We start from the raw sequence: 20,059 nt of genomic DNA, 5'->3' as shown, positions 1-20,059 counted from the left end.
AAGGTGAAGTTATTTAAAACCATTATCTAAGTTAAGGGAGCTTTAATTCAGAAATTGAATTCATTCAGTTAAGAATAGTCAACAAATACTAACTTAACTGAATTATTTGATGAGATAACAGATAAGGTTGATACAGTAAATATATATACGAACATTCGTAAGGCAGTCAATACATTTCCACACAGAGGCTTACTGAAAAACGAAAAACGATGAGCTTGCAATTATATGGTGCTCCAACTCAATGTCTAAAGTGGTTTATAGCCAATAAAACAGTGTAACCACTGTCGTAATACATGAAACATGACAAGCAATTAGTGAAATTTTCCATAGCAATGTGATGATTACCAGACAGCCTGTTTTTTGAAGGGTGTTTTACTTGATGCTGCAATTGGATATTGCACATAAGCGTATATTGTGGTGTTCAAGAATCCAATAGATATTTCTTACAGCTTATTATGTATCAATATTACATACATCAGGCGCATACATGATTTAGGTAAAAACAATGACTGCAGATGCTGGAAACCAGATTCTGGAACTTGGCTAGTATTAAACCATTAGATTGCAACAGAGACAACACTTTCAGTAGTTTTATGCTCCAAATAATCTGAGGGGAAATGGAGTATGAGACAGGTCATGTGCTATGATTCCCTCAGGTCATGTGCTATGATTCAGTGATGATATCAGAGCATTTCTCTTAAAGGTATACTGACATACTTATCTGTGAGACATAAAACAAATAATGATCTAGAAAATAATTGATTGAACGACAGGAAGAAGTGATAGATATTTTTCAGGTTGGGAAGAAATTCACAATGGTGTTCTGAACGAATAATTTTGAATTGATTACAAATTGCAATTTTTGTGAAGAATATAGACTCAATTGTATACATTATACAGTTTGCACATTACATAACATTTAGTAAAGCAAATAATGGGGCTAAAGCAGATAGGTTCTGTGACCCTGATAGCTTGCACCTTAGGATCCTAAATGAAGTAGTTCCTGAGATAGTGGAATTTTGCAAAGGTCCACAGATTCTGGAGGAGTACGAGAAGATTGGAAAACTGCTAACATGACAACTAGAGAGGCAAAAAGCAGGCAATTGTAGGTCAATTAGCCTAATATTTATTTTTGGAAATGTATTGATATCAATTACTATAGACGTAATAGCAGAACATTTGGAAAATCATAATCTAATCAAGCAAGGTCAGCATGGCTTCATGAAAGCGAAGTCATGAGTGATTCATTTATGAGAGTTTTTCAAGGAAGTCTCAACCAGAATGGATCGAGGGGAACCAGTAGATGTGTTGTATTTGAACTTCCAGAAGGCATTGGACAAGGTACCTCACAAAAGGTCAAGTCATAAAGTAAGAGCTCACATTATTGGAAGTAGTGTATTGGCATGGATAGAGACTTGGCTAATAGGCAGGAAATAGGGTTCTTTTTCAGCTGGGCAACCTTAACCAGTGGGATTCAACAGGGACCAGAGCTGGGACTGCAGCTGTTTGCAATATATAGACAATAGACAATAGACAATAGATGCAGGAGTAGGCCATTCTGCCCTTCGAGCCTGCACCGCCATTCAATATGATCATGGCTGATCATTCCTAATTAGTATCCTGTTCCAGCCTTATCTCCATACCCCTTGACTCCACTATCTTTAAGAGCTCTATCCAATTCTTTCTTAAAAGAATCCAGAGACTGGGCCTCCACTGCCCTCTGGGGCAGAGCATTCCACACAGCCACCACTCTCTGTGTGAAGTAGTTTCTCCTCATCTCTGTCCTAAATGGTCTACCCCGTATTTTTAAGTTGTGTCCTCTGGTTCGGCACTCCCCCATCAACGGAAATATGTTCCCTCCTGCCAGAGTGTCCAATCCTTTCATAAGCCTATACGTTTCAATCAGATCCCCTCTCAGTCTTCTAAACTCAAGGGTATACAAGCCCAGTCGCTTCAGTCTTTCCGTGTAAGGCAATCCTGCCATTCCAGGAATTGACCTCGTGAACCTACGCTGCACTCCCTCAATAGCCAGAATGTCTTTCCTCAAATTTGGAGACCAGAACTGTACACAGTACTCCAGGTGTGGTCTCACCAGGGCCCTGTACAGCTGCAGAAGCACCTCTTTGCTTCTATACTCAATCCCTCTTGTTACGAAGGCCAGCATGCTATTAGCCTTCTTCACGACCTGCTGTACCTGCATGCTTGCCTTCATTGACTGGTGTACAAGAACACCCAGATCTCTCTGAACAGCCCCTTTACCTAATTTGATACCATTGAGGTAGTAATCTGCCTTCCTGTTCTTGCCACCAAAGTGGATAACCAGACATTTATCCACATTAAACTGCATCTGCCATGCATCTGCCCACTCACCTAACTTGTCCAGGTCACCCTGTAATCCCCTAACATCCTCATCACATTTCACCCTACCACCTAGCTTTGTGTCATCAGCAAATTTGCTAATGTTATTGCTGATACCATCTTCTATATCATTTACATATATTGTAAAAAGCTGCGGTCCCAGCACGGATCCCTGCGGTACCCCACTGGTCACTGCCTGCCATTTCGAAATGGAGCCGTTAATCACTACCCTTTGTTTCCTATTAGCCAACCAATTCTCTATCCAATCTAGTACTTTGCCCCCAATCCCGTGCGCCCTAATTTTACTCACTAACCTCTTGTGTGGGACTTTATCAAAAGCTTTCTGAAAGTCCAGGTACACTACATCCACTGGATCTCCCTCGTCCATCTTCCGAGTTACATCCTCAAAAAATTCAAGAAGATTAGTCAAGCATGATTTCCCCTTCATAAATCCATGCTGACTCTGTCCTATCCTGTTACTATTATCCAGATGTGCCGTAATTTCATCCTTTATAATAGACTCCAGCATCTTTCCCACCACTGAGGTCAGACTAACTGGTCTATAATTTCCTGCTTTCTCCCGCCCACCCTTCTTAAAAAGTGGCACAACATTAGCCGCCCTCCAATCCTCAGGAACCAACCCCGATTCTATTGAACTCTGGAAAATAATCACCAGCGCATCCACGATTTCCCGAGCCACCTCCTTCAGTACCCTGGGATGCAGGCCATCAGGTCCCGGAGACTTATCAACCTTCAGACCTAACAGTCTCTCCAACACCAAATCCTGGCAAATAGAAATTCCCTTAAGTTCAGGTCCTTCAGCCACTGTTACCTCAGGGAGATTGCTTGTGTCTTCCCCAGTGAACACAGATCTGAAGTACCCATTTAATTCCTCTGCCATTTCTTCGTTCCCAGTAATATATTCCCCTGCTTCTGTCTTCAAGGGCCCAATTTTTGTCCTAACCATTTTTTTGCCTTGGACATACCTAAAAAAGCTTTTACTATCCTCCTTTATATTCTTGGCCAGTTTACCTTCGTACCTCATTTTTTCTCTGCGTATTTCCTTCTTACTAATCCTCTGTTGTTCTTTAAAAGCTTCCCAGTCCTCCGTTTTCCCGCTTATCTTCGCTAAGTTATACTTTTTCTCTTTTAACCTTATATGTTTCTTTACTTCCCTTGTCAGCCACGGCCGCCCATGTCTCCTCCTGGGATCTTTCTTCCTTTTAGGAATGAACTGATCCTGCATCTTCTGCATTATACACAGAAATATCTGCCATTGTTCCTCCACGGTCTTCCCTGTTAAGGTATTAAACCATTGAACTTTGGCCAGTTGCTCCCTCATAGCTCCATATTTCCCTTTATTCAACTGAAATATTGTCACTTCAGATTGTACCCACTCCCTCTCAAATTGCAGATTGAAGCTTATTGTATTATGGTCACTACTTCCCAATGGCTCCTTCACTTCGAGGTCACTGACCAATTCTGGTTCGTTACACAATACCAGATCCAGAATCGCCTTATCCCTGGTCGGCTCCAGCACCAGCTGCACTAAAAATCCATCTCTGAGGCACTCCACAAAGTCTCTTTCTTGAGGCCCGATACCATCCTGATTCTCCCAGTCTACCTGCATGTTAAAATCCCCCATAACAACTGTAGTAACATCTTTGCGACAAGCCAATTTCAGCTCCTGATTCAACTTACCTCCAACATCCAGACTACTGTTTGGGGGCCTGTAGATGACTCCCATGAGGGTCTTTTTACCCTTAGTGTTTCGAAGCTCTATCCACACTGACTCTACATCCCCTGACTCTAGGTCCGCCCGCGCAAGGGACTGAATATCCTCCCTTACCAACAAGGCCACCCCACCCCCTCTGCCCGTCAGTCTATCCTTACGATATATTAATGACTTGGAGGATGGAAGTGAATGTATTGCAGCCAAATTTGCAGATGACATAAAAATAAGTGGAAAGGCCAGCTGTGAGAGTGATATGAACAGCTTACAGAGAGATAGTGACTGGTTAAGTATGTGGGAAAAAAATTGACAAATGGAGAATGACATGGGAAAGTACAAAGTTGATCATTTTGGAAGGGAGAACAAAAGAACAGAACATTATTTAAATGGAGAAAAAATACTGCATAAAGCTGCAGCACAAAGGGACTTGGGTGAAATACAGAAAGCTAGCATACAGGTGCAGCAGGTAATCAGGAGGGTGAATGGAAGTTTGGCTCTTACTTCAAGGGAGTTGGAGTATAAGAGTAGGGAAGTCTTACTCCAACTGTACAAAATGCTGGTGAGACCACATCTTGAGTATACTGAGTTACTTTGGTCCCCTTAATTAAGGAAAGATATCATTTCGTTGGAGGCAATTCAGAGAAAGTTCTCTCGGATGATCTCCAGAATGGATGAATTGATATACGAGCAAAAGTTAAATAGTTCTGAACTCTACTGATTGGAATTTAGAAGAATGAGATGTGACCTCATTGAAACATATAGAATTCTTAAGGAGCTTGACAAAGTAAATGCTGAAAAGATGTTTCCTCTCATGGGTGAGTCTAGGGGGCATAGGCTTAGAAATAAGGAATACCAATTTAAGACTGAGATGAGGAGGAATTTTTTTCTCTCAGACCGTTGTGAATCTTTGGAATTCCCTACCACAGAGATTGGTGAGGCAGAGTTCTTTTATACATTTAAGGCTGAGATAGATCAATTCTCGGTCAGTCAGGGAATCAAGGATTACGGAGGAAAACGTAGGAAAGTGGACATGAGGAATACCAGATCAGCCATAATCCTACTGAATGGTGGAGCAGTCTTGAAGGGCCAAATAGTCTCGTCCTGTTCCTCTTTCTTCAGGACTTATGGTGATGTGGATAGTTTTAGGCTTCACATACCAGTTGATGAAATGGGTAGCAGGGTGGCAGGAGAGCATGAAGACGTTTATGGTGATATACTTTGAGGGCTAATTTTGAAAGACGTTACAAAAAAATAGGCATGATACTGAAAAATATAAATGAGAAGAAAGACCTTAGTGCCATTGTTTTTAAAAAAAATTCATTCACTCATGCGACGTGAGCATTTGTTTCCCATCACTTGTTGCCCTTTAGAAGGTGGTAGAGGGCTACTTGCTTGAACCGATGTAGTCAACGTACTATCCGTAGATGCGCAATTCCTTGAGGGAGGAAATTCCATGAACTTAACTCAAAAATACTGAAGGAATGGTGATATATTTCCATGTTTGGACAGTGAGTGGCGCTATTTCAAAAAAAAGGAAGTAATTCCCAATGTTCTATCTTTCAATCACCATAATCAAACAGGCTGTCACATTGCTGCGGGAAATCTACGGGTGATGACATTCCCATATATCTGCTGTCCTTGCCTTTGTATTTGAAATTGGTTAGGTAAAAACAATGACTGCAGATGCTGGAAACCAGATTCTGGATTAGTGGTGCTGGAAAAGCACAGCAGTTCACATCCTTGAAGAAGTTTTCCTCCCCTGTCTACAGGGAGTCCCTCTCCCACTGCAGCTCCCAGGTCATTTCCTCTGCCTTGAAGCTCTTCCACATATCCACTCCACCCTCCTCCCTAACCTATCACCTTCATCCCCTCCCCCACTCACCTATGGTACTCTATGCTACTTTCTTCCCACCCCCACCCTCTTCTCATTTATCTCTCCACCCTTCACACACTCTGCCTGTATTCCTGATGAAGGGCTTTTGCCCGAAATGTCGATTTTACTGCTCCTCGGATGCTGCCTGAACTGCTGTGCTTTTCCAGCACCACTAATCCAGAATTTGAAATTGGTTGTGGGGTTGGAAAGTGCTATTCAGTTTCTGCAATGCATCTTGTCAGTGGATCATTGCTGATCTGATCACTCCACATTTTCACCTGGCCCCAGTAACCATAAGTCTTCCCTTTGGAATAAAGAAGGTTAAGAGATGATTAAATTAAGGTTTACAAGGTGATAAACTATACAGAGAAAGCTTATTTCCTTTGGTGAGTAGGATAATAATGAAAGGTAATAGATTAAACATTATTGGCAAGAGAACTAGAGCGATGTTAAGGAGTATATTTTCACTTATCACTGTCATGAGCTAGAATGCTCAGCCTGTATTTGTGTTGCAAATTGATTCCATAAATAATTTTAAAATAGAGAGTGCTTGAGTATATGAAACTTTGAATAATATGGACAAAATCTAGAATGTACAACTGATTGGGACTGCTCTTTCAAAGAGGAAGCAGACACACAATGGGCTGAATGGTTTCTGAAATAAGTCCACAGAGGCCGGTATCCCGTCACCAAGTCACCTTTTATTTACACATGGAGAGTCCTTTACACTCCAGCTTCCTCAGAACCAGCTCTCAGAATGACCAGGATGTCTGACACTCCTGTTCTCATCTAGGAGAAAGTGAGGACTGCAGACGCTGGAGGTCAAAGTCGAAAATTGTGTGCAGAAGAGTCGATGTTTCAGGTATAAGCCACAATTTCTGCTGAAGGGTTTATGCCTGAAACATCAATTCTCCAGCTCCTCGGATGCTGCCTGACCTACTGTACTTTACCAGCACCATCCTCTTCGACTCAGGCAGGGCTCCCTGATTGAACCAGATTAACAGCTCCAATCATGGAACGCATATTCTATGAGGTCTTCCTGACTGATCTTGTTACAATCACTCCATCCTTCCCCCTCTGAGTCCAAGGACATAGGCCAATCGGTTTTTTTTTGTTGCTCCTCCTGGGGCGATTTAGCACAGAGTCAGGTTCCTCGCTCGCTGCTTCTGATAATAGCTCATCCGTCACGCCTGGAGCATCTCAGAAGAAATTAATTCCCTGCTTCAGGTGGCAAAGGCATTTAGGCAGTGAAATCCACCATGTCAATCTCAGATTCCAAGATCTCTTCAACGTTAGATGGAGTGGGAGAACCCACAGATTCTGGAACAGTTGCAATGTTGAGAAGCCAGGCACATTTTGCTCCTGCACCGTTTGGGAGTTTGCAGCTTTCATATGATCCATGTGCATGTTCAGGACTGTTACATCTACCAGAACTTTATGCATTACTGGACCTGACTTCGCATTGACCATGCCTCTTACCCATGCAAGGCCATTCCCATGGTTCCTACACTGAACTTCGTCCCCTGAAATAAACTGTCTCTCTCGCTTAGGGGAGTCTTGTGTCCGACATTGGTGTTCCTGATGACTTTTCACTAAATCCACCCAAAGTTCCAGAAAGTTGTGATTTAACCTGGTCCAGAGTCTTCTCCCCATTATCAATGCTTGAGCTATCCCTGTAGTTTAATGAGGGGTGGTCCCAGAAGCAAATAAGAACTGAGATAGTTTGGAATCTAGTGAAGCTGTTGGCTGTTTCTTTAAGTCTGCCTTCAATGTTTGGATTACTGTTTCTGCCAGACCATGAGATGAAGCCTGGAGTGGGACTCTCACTTCCACGTGGTGTGGGCCCTTGGCAGTGGCATGGTGTGGACTGGGAAGCCCAGAGCAGGATACTCTCGGCAGCATGATGTGAACTGGGAAGTACGGAGCGAACACTCTCAGAGGCAAGGTGTTGGCTGGGAAGTCCAGAGCGGGACACTTTTGGTGGCATGGTGTGGACTGTGAAACCTGGAGCAGAACTCTGATAGTGGTATGCTGTAGCAGCGGAGGAGAAGTTGGACTCTTTTTAATTTACATTATTTTAAATTAATGTGAATGGTGCCTTTGTATGGGCAACGGTATACAAGTTTTACTGTCTTTTACATTGAATACATGGTGTGACAATAAAGGATAAGAAGATATTCCTAAAGAGAGGGATGATGTGGAGTTGTCTTATATGCCAACTATCGATCAACTTTAGGAAATACTCAAATTCCTTGCTGGCATTCCTTCCTGTTATCTGTGACCAATGGTTCCACATATTGGAAAAGATGCACGCAGTATTTCTATCAGCATCGCCACATTTGACAAATGAACTCTATGCATGTCCAGCTACTTTGAGTGGTCGTCCACAATGGCTAAGAACATTGAGGCCAAGAAAGGACTTGCATAGTTGATGTGTAACTGAGTCCAGGATTTACCTGGTCATCCCCGTGAATGTGGGGCAGCTGCCGGTAGTAATTTTTGTTTTTGTTGGCATTCTGGGCACTGCACCACTAATGCAACTGTCTGAATCTAATCCTGGCTCCCAAATAGAACTTAATGCCAGCAACTTTATTTTAGAAACCCCTAGATGACCCCAATAGAGTTCACCCAATATCTGGCAGCACTATTTCTCTCCATAATAACATGCCATTTTCTATGATCTCTCTAGATCCAAAAAGGTTCTAAATCTGGATGAGATGGCCCTTTGGTTTTCTCCGTCACCACCAGCTGTTTCAGTTTTTCCAAGACCGGATCTTTCTGCGTCCAAAATTTGATATTGCCAGCTGTGACTGGAAGTGTTCCAGAAAATGTAAAACTATTACAGACTCTTCCAGTGGCAGTACCACTGGTGGCATATCTAATTTGTAATTATGGTGTTCTAACTTGTAATTATATACACTTAGTATTAGAGCCCACAGCTGAATTCGGTCTGAAGCTATGGGTGGCACTGCCTTGTCCTCTTTAAGTGGACCTAGCAAGGGTTTGTGGTCCGTTTTTATTACAAATTTAAATCCATCACATCCTGACTCCAAATATGACCACCAGCCCTTCCTTTTCTATCTGGGCATAGTTATGTTCTGCTTTGGCCAAAGTCCTGGATGCATATACTATTGGGTGTTCCTCTCCATTGGGCCACCTATGAGCTAATACTACCCCAATGCCATGCAGGGAGCCATTGCATGTCAATACCAGATCTTGTCTGGGACCATAGTGTGCCATAGAGGATGATAGCTGTTTATTCATTTCCCTGAAAACCATGTCTTAGCTGCGTGACCATTTCTAAGACTGGCCCTTTTTTAAGACTTGATGCAAAGGTGCAGTATGGAAGCCAAGATATAAATGGACTTTCCACAATAATTCACCAGCTCGAGGAAAGATCTAAGCTCCAGTACAGAATGGGAGTTGGGGTGCCCTCACTTTATCTTCCAATGGGTGTAACCCGGTCTTGTCGACTGTGTAGTCCAAATTGGTCATTTTTTTCTATTCTAAGGTATATGTCTCACTGAGAGAAACATCTAAGGAATATGTCCAAATTCTCTGAATGTTCCTTATTGGTCTTTCCTGTTATTTGCATGTTACTTAAATAAATGGAGACCTGGGGTACACCTTGTAAAATACTCTCCATTGTCATCTGAAAAATTGCAAAGGCTGATAACAGCCCAAAAGGCAGTCTTGTATATTGGTACAAACACCTATTGATATTAATTGTAGCATACTTCTGGGAGTTCTCATCTAACCACAATGACAGAGGTGTCCACTCCTATCGGAATACCCTGCAACTCATATGCTTTACTTCCTGGATTTTCCAATCATAAAGCCAGTTGTTGTGCCTGTTTGAAGTCCAGTTGGACCTACCAGCAGTTGGTACTTTTGCATGGTTACGCCATTAATCCCTTATACCATACAGTTTCTTAGCATCTTATTAAGGGTCAAACCAAAGTCGTATGCCTCTGCCAGTTGTCTTAACAGAGTCAAAACTCCCGATACGAATTCTCCTCGTTCTCGAATTGCTGTGTAAAATTGATAGCATCTCAGAATTAGCGGAGGCTTGGGGCCATAATATGCCTTTACTCAATCCATCAATTCTTGAAAGGTTTTAGTATCTGGTGTCTCAGGGCAAGTTACACTACTAATAATCAAAAAAAGGAGTAGATCCTCAAGCTGTCAGGAGAATTACACATTGCTTTTCATCTCCCCAATGTCATCTGCCTAGGAAAAAATAACGTGTTTTTCCCACGTACTGGGCCCAGTCTTTGACAGCAAGGTTGAATGAGTCAAACTTCCTAAACAACAGCATGATGCCAGAAATGCTTCCCCAATTCAAAGATGATTGTTGCAAGTAAATTTCTTCAGGAGTGTGCTTTTCTCTCATCGCTGCTTAAATAACTCCACAGAGGCCCATTACTAAGACACCCTTTATTTAAACGTGGAGAGCTCTTGACACTGATCCAGTTCCTCAGAGTCACCTCTCAGAGTAAACAGGATGTCTGACACTTCTGTCTTGTCTGTCAGCAGGACTCCAAGTGTGGACCAGATTAACAGCCCCAATTAGCGAACTCATATTCTATGAGGTCCATCTAGCTGATCTTGTTACAATCATTACAGTTTCATTCTATGTTGTAAATTTCTATGATTCTATTCGTGAAAGAACATTGGTTTAAGAGCGTATTCTTGCATTACAATGGATTATTTACTTTCTTACCCGTTGTCCTGCATTTACTGTGAAGGAGAGATCCTGCAGTACTGGGCGCCCATCATTGGTATATTTAGCTGTAAGGTTGTTCACCATCATTTGGCCTCCAGAGGGCCACTCATTGGCAAGATACTTGTTTTCAATTACAAGCACATTGGAGAGGTTATGTCGGTTCTTGGTTTCATATCCTTCTGGGGGTATGTCAATATATTTAAATACACGACTTACAGACCTCATCTGGTGACAAGAACATTGTGAAGGGATATTATGAGTATACAAGCCTAAAGGTTCCATCCATTCTGAATATGAAAGACCATCACTTAAACTTATAAAATTTTAGTTCACCAATTTCAATTATTCAGCAATTTTTTTTTGTTGAGTTTGTAAGTAGTATAATGCAAGCTGTGACACATTGCAAACATAATGGCAAGTAAAATATAACTTCGGGATTGAAGTACTATTCCATCATGAACCATTAAACGTATTGAAGTACGAAATATATTAGAAATATTTTTTACCAGACTATCCACATCTATGCTTGAATTGACAGCCCACTGCAGAGTGCTTGTGATGTTCATGGCTAAGGTGAGGATAATTCCAACTTTTCCTTCCCCAACATCTAAATAAAACAAATGATTTGTAAATTCATAAACACTGAAATTCCTCTTCCAAGCTTCTCAGCTGTTACTGCAACCTTAAAGACCTAACATGTTTGACTTGTCTTTTTGTCTGAATATACTTCCTTGAAGTGCCTCAGGAGCTTTAACATGTTCAATATATTATTAGCAAGGTAAGCCAAATAGCCTCCTTCTGTGCTATGTCAGGCTATGTATCATTCTGTATATGAAAGTTGTTATTGTTAAAGCCTTGATGAAGTATTTATTAAAGCAGTCACATTAAACTTCTATTTACATATGAGGAAAGGATAATACTCTGGATTCTGACTTCATGCAAGAAAAAATATGTCTAATCATGCATATTTGGTGCACATTTTCAGGCAGTTCCTATCTATATTGATCAGTATTTCATACACATTAAAAGAATGAGAACGAATGAATTAATGCAATGCAATAATTAATTAATACAACTAATGCTCGTGAAAATTGATGACTACAGATTTGGTGAGTGTTCACTATCTCCTGAAACTAGGCTTTGAAGACAAGTTTCCTGAAAGGCCTTCTAGGAGAAAGTTTACCCTCTCATTTATAAAGACGTCAAGACAAGGAAATCGGGCTGAGAGGTGATTGCAAATTTCACAAATTTGATTGGTGCTACTTGGCAACAAGTGGGTTAATATGGAGCAATCCTTTGTGATCATGGTCTCAACCTCATAGATTAAAGTGATGTAATGATTCCATGGTGATCTATTTATAATACAGAATCCAGGATTGATTGCAAGCTGAGGAGAGGGACTGCAGAATCTCTCTCCTAGTATCAGAACTCTTCACCCAAGCTTTTCAGCAACTTCAGCACATTCACTAAAGCCAGAACTTGAGAGAATCAGAGGGCAAGTGTTGGAGGGTGCATCTCAGTACTCACACATAGATGTGGATGTTTCAAGCCAATAATTACTTGCATGCATGCATTATTTTTAAAATTTAGTAATGAATTGAAACCCTATGTAAAAGTGCTCATTTAGTACTCCAACTGCAATTATTAATATTCAGTCAGTGCTTTAATTATACAAAATTATAAAGGACGATTATATCAATTAAGTTTGTTCACAAGCTTTTGATGATAGGCCCACACTTGAAACATTAATTAATCGATACTGTTTAGTGCTGATGGATATGCGGTATATTTTCTTTTCATCTCAACTTACTGTGTGTTGCTATGGAGATGAAAGTAATTGCAATGAAGAAGACGACAAATACAATGTCAATCCTCATCTGAAACCAACGCAGTGTTGAAAGGTAGAGAAACCAGTTTGCAGTATGAAGGTTCAGAGCCTTGTGAAAAAGGGTTTCAAAGTAAGACTGTCGGCCAAATGCTCTTACTGTCCACAGTCCTCTCAACGATGTGATGAGATGGCTGAAAATAGGGCTGCGAGCTGTAACCAAACAGATGTAAACACAGGGATTGTTATTAGTGTGGTATTTAATAATGGATTAGTACTTAAACTATGGTAGGGAGTTTCCACATGGTACATTGCAGTTATGCTTTCGAAATATATTTTGCTGCCTACTAGCTATGAACAAAGGTATTTGCTTTTTACAGGGTTAACGCAATTATGTTACTATTGGAGGAAGAATCAGCATTACACTCAAGTGTATATAAACTGAATGTATCCAAAAAGATCCTTTAGAAGGCATCACGGCCTTCACATTTTAGCACCAAGCTGTGGGATAAGCAGAGAAGGAACAAACATTGTTGGCACAAACATCTAACCCCCAGTTAACTTCACTAAATATTTCATTCACATGTTTAAAATTTCAAGCACGTGTAAAGCAGCTGTCTCTGATATAAGTAACCGAAAAGGGAATTGTAGACTAAAGGGTTAAAACTAAAACACGGAAAAACTAAAACATGTCAGCAATGATGTTAGAGATCACATGAAAAAGAGACTCAGAGGAGAGATGCTACAGTGTCTAAGAGTGCAAATAGTTCATAGTATATTGAATGATCAGTGATTTTAAAAAGAACCTAGACACCAGCAATCTCCTTTGTGTGATGTAGAGCAATTGAACTTTCCCAGATCTACTACTATAATAACAGATGGTGACAAGGAGTGAGAGACTCAGCAACAAGACAGAGTTATGGGAGCAGCCCAGCAAATGAGAGGCAGATAGCAGCACAATGACAGAACAGAAATGAAAAGTGGATGGGAAGTAATCCTTAACAAGGGGAAAAAATGGAACAGATCGACTGCTGTCAGTATCTTTTGAGAATGTAGAAGGCCCAACACAAATTGAAAAATGGCAGAACTTACATAGACGATTCACTAGATCCAGGATCAACAGCCAAATTAAATATGGACCAGGTCTGTTTAAACAATTGGCAACTTTGCAGTTGATGTTTTAGCAAGGCAGAGCATAAATGAAGGAACCACCAGTTACAGAGTTTTTGAATACTTCAGTATTCAGTGAAACATAGTCATAAAGTGAGCTCAATAATGGAAGCTAAAGCCTGCAGAGAGAATGAATTCATTTACCAAGCACCTCTCTTGCTTGGCAGCTAAATGCAAATACAGGATAATAAAAGGTTGTGCTACTGGAGATCAGATTGTTGTTGAAATTTTGTAAGGAAAAATATTGATTTGTTACAGATGATGGAAACTTTGACTTTCGCATATTTGATGCAATTGGCAAAACTAAGCTGAAATTAGCAAATAGTTGAAATCTTTATTCAAGTTTTAATGAGAAGGAAATCATTATTCGGATAAACCAACTAATCAGATGCCCAGGAGGAAAACATGAAGAAGGAGCTGATATTCAATGCCTACTTAAACAATGATTCACAGAGCAGAAATGAACACTTGGGAGCTCTGATCCTCAACATGGCTGAAGAAGCTACAAATAAGATCAGAGAGATTGATGAAACCGCCACAATGTTTATGTCTGAGAAATAGAGACTTTGGGAGGAGATGAGTAAGGATGTAAATATTGGATAGTGACAGTGACTTGATGGGAGATATAAAATAAAGGGTTCAACACTCACATATGTAAATAGAATGCAACTCTGGTAGTGATGTAGGGGAATCTGATGATGGAAAGACTCTGCAGGAAAATACCAAGTCTATGACAATAAATAATTCATGGAATGTTCTTAAAAGCAATCTTAAAGCAATTTTAAATAGACCCTTAGAATCCAGAAATTTCTCTTAAAAGATGTAGATTATTCAAACTCTTCAAAGGCTACTGATACAATAATAATCATCAGGTCATGGTATCTAGATAAAGAAGAGCACAGAATTTTTCTAATGTAAATTTCTGGTCCTCCTCAGTTAAATTGAAATAAGGACCTGTGAGTGACTTGACGTATTCATTTTACTTCATCTGTAAGAGTGCAGATCATTAGAAAGATTGGAATATGTTGCTTATTCTTAACTTCCCTTGAGAATGGGAGGGGGTTGGGGCTGGGGGAAGGTATTTGGGAAAGTGATAAGTAGATGAAGGTGGGGCTGAAAGTGATATGTCAGAGAGAAGGATGGAGCAGATAGGTGGGAATAAAGATGGTCAGGTAAGACTGTTCAAGAGGGCCTGGGACTGGGATAAGGTAGGGGGAGGGGAAATGGGGAAACTGAAGATCCCATTGATCCCATGTAGTTGGAGAATCTCAAGTGGAAGATGAGACATTCTTCCCCCAGATGTTGGGTGGTTAGGGTTTGGCAATTGAGAAGGCTCAGTACTTGTATGTCCTTGGCGGAGTGGGAGGGGAGCTAAAGTGCTCAACCACAGGGTGGTGGGGTGGTTAGTGCAAATGTCCCGGAGATGTTCACTGAAATGACCTGTAAGTTGGCATCTCCAATGTAGAGGAGACCACATCGGTTGCAAAGGATGCAGTAGATGGCGTGCGTGGATGTACAGGTAAATTTCTGACAGATGTGCAAGAATCCTTTGAGGCCTTGGACAGAGGTGAGGCAGGAGGTGTAGGATCCATGGCCCCCAAGAATCCTTCCACATCCATCAGATCCAAGGCCCCAAAGGATCCTTCCACATCCTTCAGGCCCACACCGCCATCCATTGCTAAACCCTAAGCACCCAATGCCTGAAGGAAGAATGCCTCATCTTCCGCCTAGGGACTCTTCAACCACACAGGATCAATGTGAATTTCATCAGTTCTTCCCAGGACAACATAAAGGTCATGGTGTTCCAACATATCTGCAGTGGTAGTGCTGAAAATGAACTGCAGGTCAGGGCTGAAAAAATAAATAATCTCACCAAGGCAGGTAAAGTAAAACACTTGACCATCTTTTGCTTATTCCTTGCCTGGACAGAACTCTATTCATTTGAGTCCAAACTCTTTTAAATAAACATTTCAACAACTAACCCATCACAATGTACTTTGGTTAAGAAAGTCTCATACTCAATGCCTTGTCCAATATCTAGAAGCTGTAAGGGAAAATGCCTACACTTCAGAATGGCTTTGGGAAGCTCTGTCAATAATGAAGAAGACTCTGAAGAGAGCAGTGCTGGTTTTGATCTTGTGGCTACCCAGAATATAAATATTTAGTATGATATAAATAAAGAGTTATTTTGAAAGGTCTTTGACTCTAGAGACAGTTGTTTCATTATGTTGAGTACCATGCATTTTATTTTTAAGTGCACTCAACTTAGTTCACGAGACAGAACACCATCTTTTTTTTATATAGATAGTTTATTAACTACTCAGTCTTACAACTCCTTTTGCACACCAATCCCACCTGATTTAACTTTATTTCTAATGAGTCAATTGATTCACCAAATAACGCCAACCATCTACTAATTACTTATTGTATTAACACAGTGCACCTAAAACAGCCTCAAAGACTCCACATGTCATTGATCGATGGTAGCACCAGTAAAAAGATTCAGCATTAAGTCAGAACAGCTTGAGAAACTCAGAAGACAATTCTAGTGATCAGAGAGAGAATAGAGAAGGGTTTGAAACATTTTCCCCAGTGACTGACACAGAAACTGTGCAGGAAGAAAATCTCTAATCAGAATAGGAAATAGAATGGATGATGCCACTTGCAGAAGCATTCAAACAAATGGAGAGCCCACGGCAATCAGAAAAATTGCAGAATTTGCTCACTACAGAAATGCTTTAGGCTTGGCAATAAAAATGAACAAAGATCAGATAAGTACTTTGCTGTATGCTGTGGGCAGCATTGCAGAAGACATTTGAGCAAGACAGGGGATGAATAAAGAGGCTGCCACCTCCAAGATGATAATCTGAATCTTTTTATATTTACTTTGTATTTGGTGCAATGCCATTATTGAGCAAACAAAATTTAATTAAAGGGGAAAAATCAGCCTTCAAAGGCCTGAATGCATTTATCAATGAACTTTATTATTTGTCAGATGATTCCATTTGGAATGTTAAAGGATAACTCAGAGATAGGATCAAAATTGGGCTTTTTAAGAATTTTTCTTCAGACCTTCTACCTTGCAGGAAATATCTAATTTTTGACTGAAGTAATACAACCAGCTGGACAGTCTGAAGCAATGAAAGAAACCACAGCCTTTATTTGGAGAGATGAAGAGGTTTCATGGATTGTCCTGAGATTAGTTACATTGGAATAAAAATTTTGTTTCATGCAGTAAAAGTGGTGGGAAACATTGACTATTGTGGTTTGGGTGAGACATTTTTCCACTGCTATCAAAACTGAAGAGCGCTCAGATTCCAATTTTTAACATGAACAAGTGAAAACTCAGCAAATAAACCACGTGATAATGTACGTAATTGTACACAGGCAATGGTAAAGTCTGGAAGTAAGTTGAGCCAAGATGCAAAACAACGTAGTAAACAGGCATCTACAACAAGTTCAAGTCTGAGATAAGATGTTGAGATGATTAGGAAGGGATAATTTGAATCTAAAAGTGTAACCTTTCTACCTTCCATAAAAGTAGCCCCAACAACAAAGAAGCGTACCATACGGGAAGGAAATTTGCCATCCTTGAGATACATCATCTGGTCTACACTGTGACTTTAGGCACACTACAAAATTGTCGATACTTAAAATTCCCTCTGAAATAGCCTAGCAAGTGACTGAGTTGTATCAAACCATAGAAATGCCTAAAGAAAAAAAAATGGAAACTGATTGGACCACCCATCTTTGACCCAGGTACTGGAAATGTTAGCAAACCTGGCCAGACTAACCCTACCAAGTCCTCCTTTCTTAAATCTTGTAGCAAAATTTAGAGAGCTGTCCTAGAGACTTGTCAAGCAGCAGCCTGACATAGTCATCTTCATGAATCATATCTTATGATATCAATGTCCTAGTCACCACCATTACCATCTCTGGACATGTCCTGTTCCACCTTCAAGACAGATTGCAGTGGCAGCATAACAGTAGTCAGTCGGGATGGACTTCTCCAGGGAGTCCTCAACAAAGACTCTGAACTCCATGACATTTCATGGCATCAGGTCAAACATGGTTAAGGAAACCTGCTAATGATTATGACTTACCAACATCAGCTGATGAATCAGTACCCTTTCATGTTGAACATTAGTTTGAAGAATGATTGATGGTGGTAAGAGCAAGAAGTGTACTCTGGGTCAAGGGCTTTAATATCCATCATCATGATTGGCTTGGCAACACAAATACTGACTGATCTGGCCAAATCCAAAAGGACAGAGGTGTTAGTCTATGGTAGGTGGTGAGGGAGCTAATGAGGGAAAACTTAGTTTATATTGTTCTTATCAATCTATCTGCCACAGATGCATCTATCCATCACCAGTATTGGTAGGAGTGACCACTACATCGAGCTTGTGGAGATGAAGCCCTATCTTCACGTTAAGGAGAGCCTCCATCGTGCTGTGTGACACCACCACTGTACGAAAAGGGACAGATTTTGGACAGATCCAGCATCAGCACTCCCCAGCACCCTGGGGTCAACATTCAGTAAGAACATATCACTTGATTGGCACCCCATCTGCCTTCTTGAACATTGACTCACTCCACGAGTAATGCAGTGTCAGCATTGCATACCATCTGCAAGCTGCACTGCTGCAACTCACCAGTTCCATTGCCAGCAACTTCCAAACCCACAATCTTTATCACCTCAAAGAATATGTGTAGCAGATATATGGGGACACCACCATGTTCAGGTTTTTCCTGAACCATATTTTCGTTCTTTCACTATCACTGGATTAAACTCCTAGAACTCCCTTCGTAGCAGTACTTTAGGTCTATTTACCCTTCATAGGCTTAAATGAGCATGAAGGCGGTTTATTACTACCTTTTCAAGTGCAATTTGAATTGGCAATAAATGCTGTCCCAGCCAATAATGCCTACATCTCATGAATAAATAAGTTTTTAAAGGAATCAAACAAGCTAGAAAACAATTATCACTTTCTACTATCGAAGCAAGAGTTTGGAGCAAGTCTAACTTGCCTTTAACCAATGCCACATACTACATAACATGACTGAACTAGAAGCTGCAGAGAGGATGTGGATAAGGGTCCAACGATGTGAAACTATTGTAGTGAAAAGATGTGTGGACTGAGTTCTTACCTTGTTGAATCAGAAAATACCACCATCGGACAAAAGAGGAGCATGTTGACATTAGTGAGAATCACCCCATCCACAGGACGGATTAATTATTCTGACTCCAAGAAGGGAAACTAACATTCACAGAAGGAGGTAATGTGGATTCTCAGAGTACAATGAACTTGGAAAATGCAACAGGTCAAGGAAAAGATTGCCACAAGATGGGGGAGATTACTGAAACCACTGCAAAGATTATCTCCGTGGAACAGACTTCGTGGGGAGATATAGTGGAAGTATCATCTATCATACCGTGACAATGACTTGAAGGGGTAGATGTATTGTAAAGGGTTAAGCCTTAAGCATGTGCATAGGAAGCTATGCCAATGATGTAATGATCACGTGATGGAGAGATCCTGAAGAGAGCAGCAATAGTCTACATATCATGTTTAGTTAGAATGTATAGATAGCATGATGGAAAAGAAAGATTCTTAGAAAGAGAAAGAGAAAAGAAAGAAAAGAAAGATTCTTAGAAAGAGAAAGAGAAAAGAAAGAAAGAAAAGAAAGATTCTTAGAAAGAGAAAGAGAAAAGAAAGAAAGAAAAGAAAGATTGACTTTGAAAAATTCTTAGACTCTAACATCTCTTTTGTAGAGTGCTGCACTTAAAACATCTTTTACATCCGCATGTGACAACACTAGAGCCTGCCACGAGCACTTATTGTATCGACATTTGTCAAAATCAGCTGGAACATAGCACGCAGATCATGGAAATGCTTATAATGCTCAAGGGAGTGCAGTGAAGTATTGTCATAGCATTGCCTGATTTTCCTGGCAGAAATAATCTATGCACTGCTATTCTCCTTGAAGTCTCAGGAATTTCACTGTTTTGTCCAACAAACAATTCATATCAGAATTTAGTGAGTGTGTGAAATATATACTTAAGTATGAAGTATGCCAGCTAGAAAATGTAGCACGAATATTAAAAATATGCATGTACATTTGACATTTGTGGAAAGATTATTGGAATTGTGCAACAGATTACAACACTTTCATTTCTTAGTCCTAAATTCAAGTACTACGTGGCTGATGAGATTAAACTTTCCTTTTTCTCTGATGGTTTTATTATTGTTTTATCTCAATTAATTTGCAGTATTTTCATTATCTAGATATTGGAAGTCAGATTCACAGGTAATTAACTGCATAAGGGATTAAGGTAGAGAATCAGCACTAGTGAAATATGTTTACACTGTC

The 20,059-nt window shown here is 40.4% G+C and overlaps 1 protein-coding gene across 1 annotated transcript in view; it reads right to left on the bottom strand.

The window, feature by feature from the left end:
• The window catches only part of cftr (CF transmembrane conductance regulator), a 119,165-nt gene that overhangs the window by 14,320 nt on the left and 84,786 nt on the right, over positions 1-20,059 (bottom strand). Inside the window, exons 20-22 of the mRNA XM_072551511.1 lie at positions 12,500-12,727; positions 11,196-11,296; positions 10,687-10,914 (exon numbers count right to left, since the gene is read on the bottom strand). Of these exons, the coding sequence (XP_072407612.1) occupies positions 10,687-10,914; positions 11,196-11,296; positions 12,500-12,727 (557 nt within the window). The remainder of the gene's footprint in view (positions 1-10,686; positions 10,915-11,195; positions 11,297-12,499; positions 12,728-20,059) is intronic.

This window comes from Chiloscyllium punctatum, chromosome 32 (assembly GCF_047496795.1).
Source record: "Chiloscyllium punctatum isolate Juve2018m chromosome 32, sChiPun1.3, whole genome shotgun sequence".
In the NCBI taxonomy this organism is placed as follows: domain Eukaryota; kingdom Metazoa; phylum Chordata; class Chondrichthyes; order Orectolobiformes; family Hemiscylliidae; genus Chiloscyllium; species Chiloscyllium punctatum.
The sequence above is the reverse complement of the archived record's forward strand: the minus strand, read 5'-3'. Positions and strand labels throughout refer to the sequence as shown.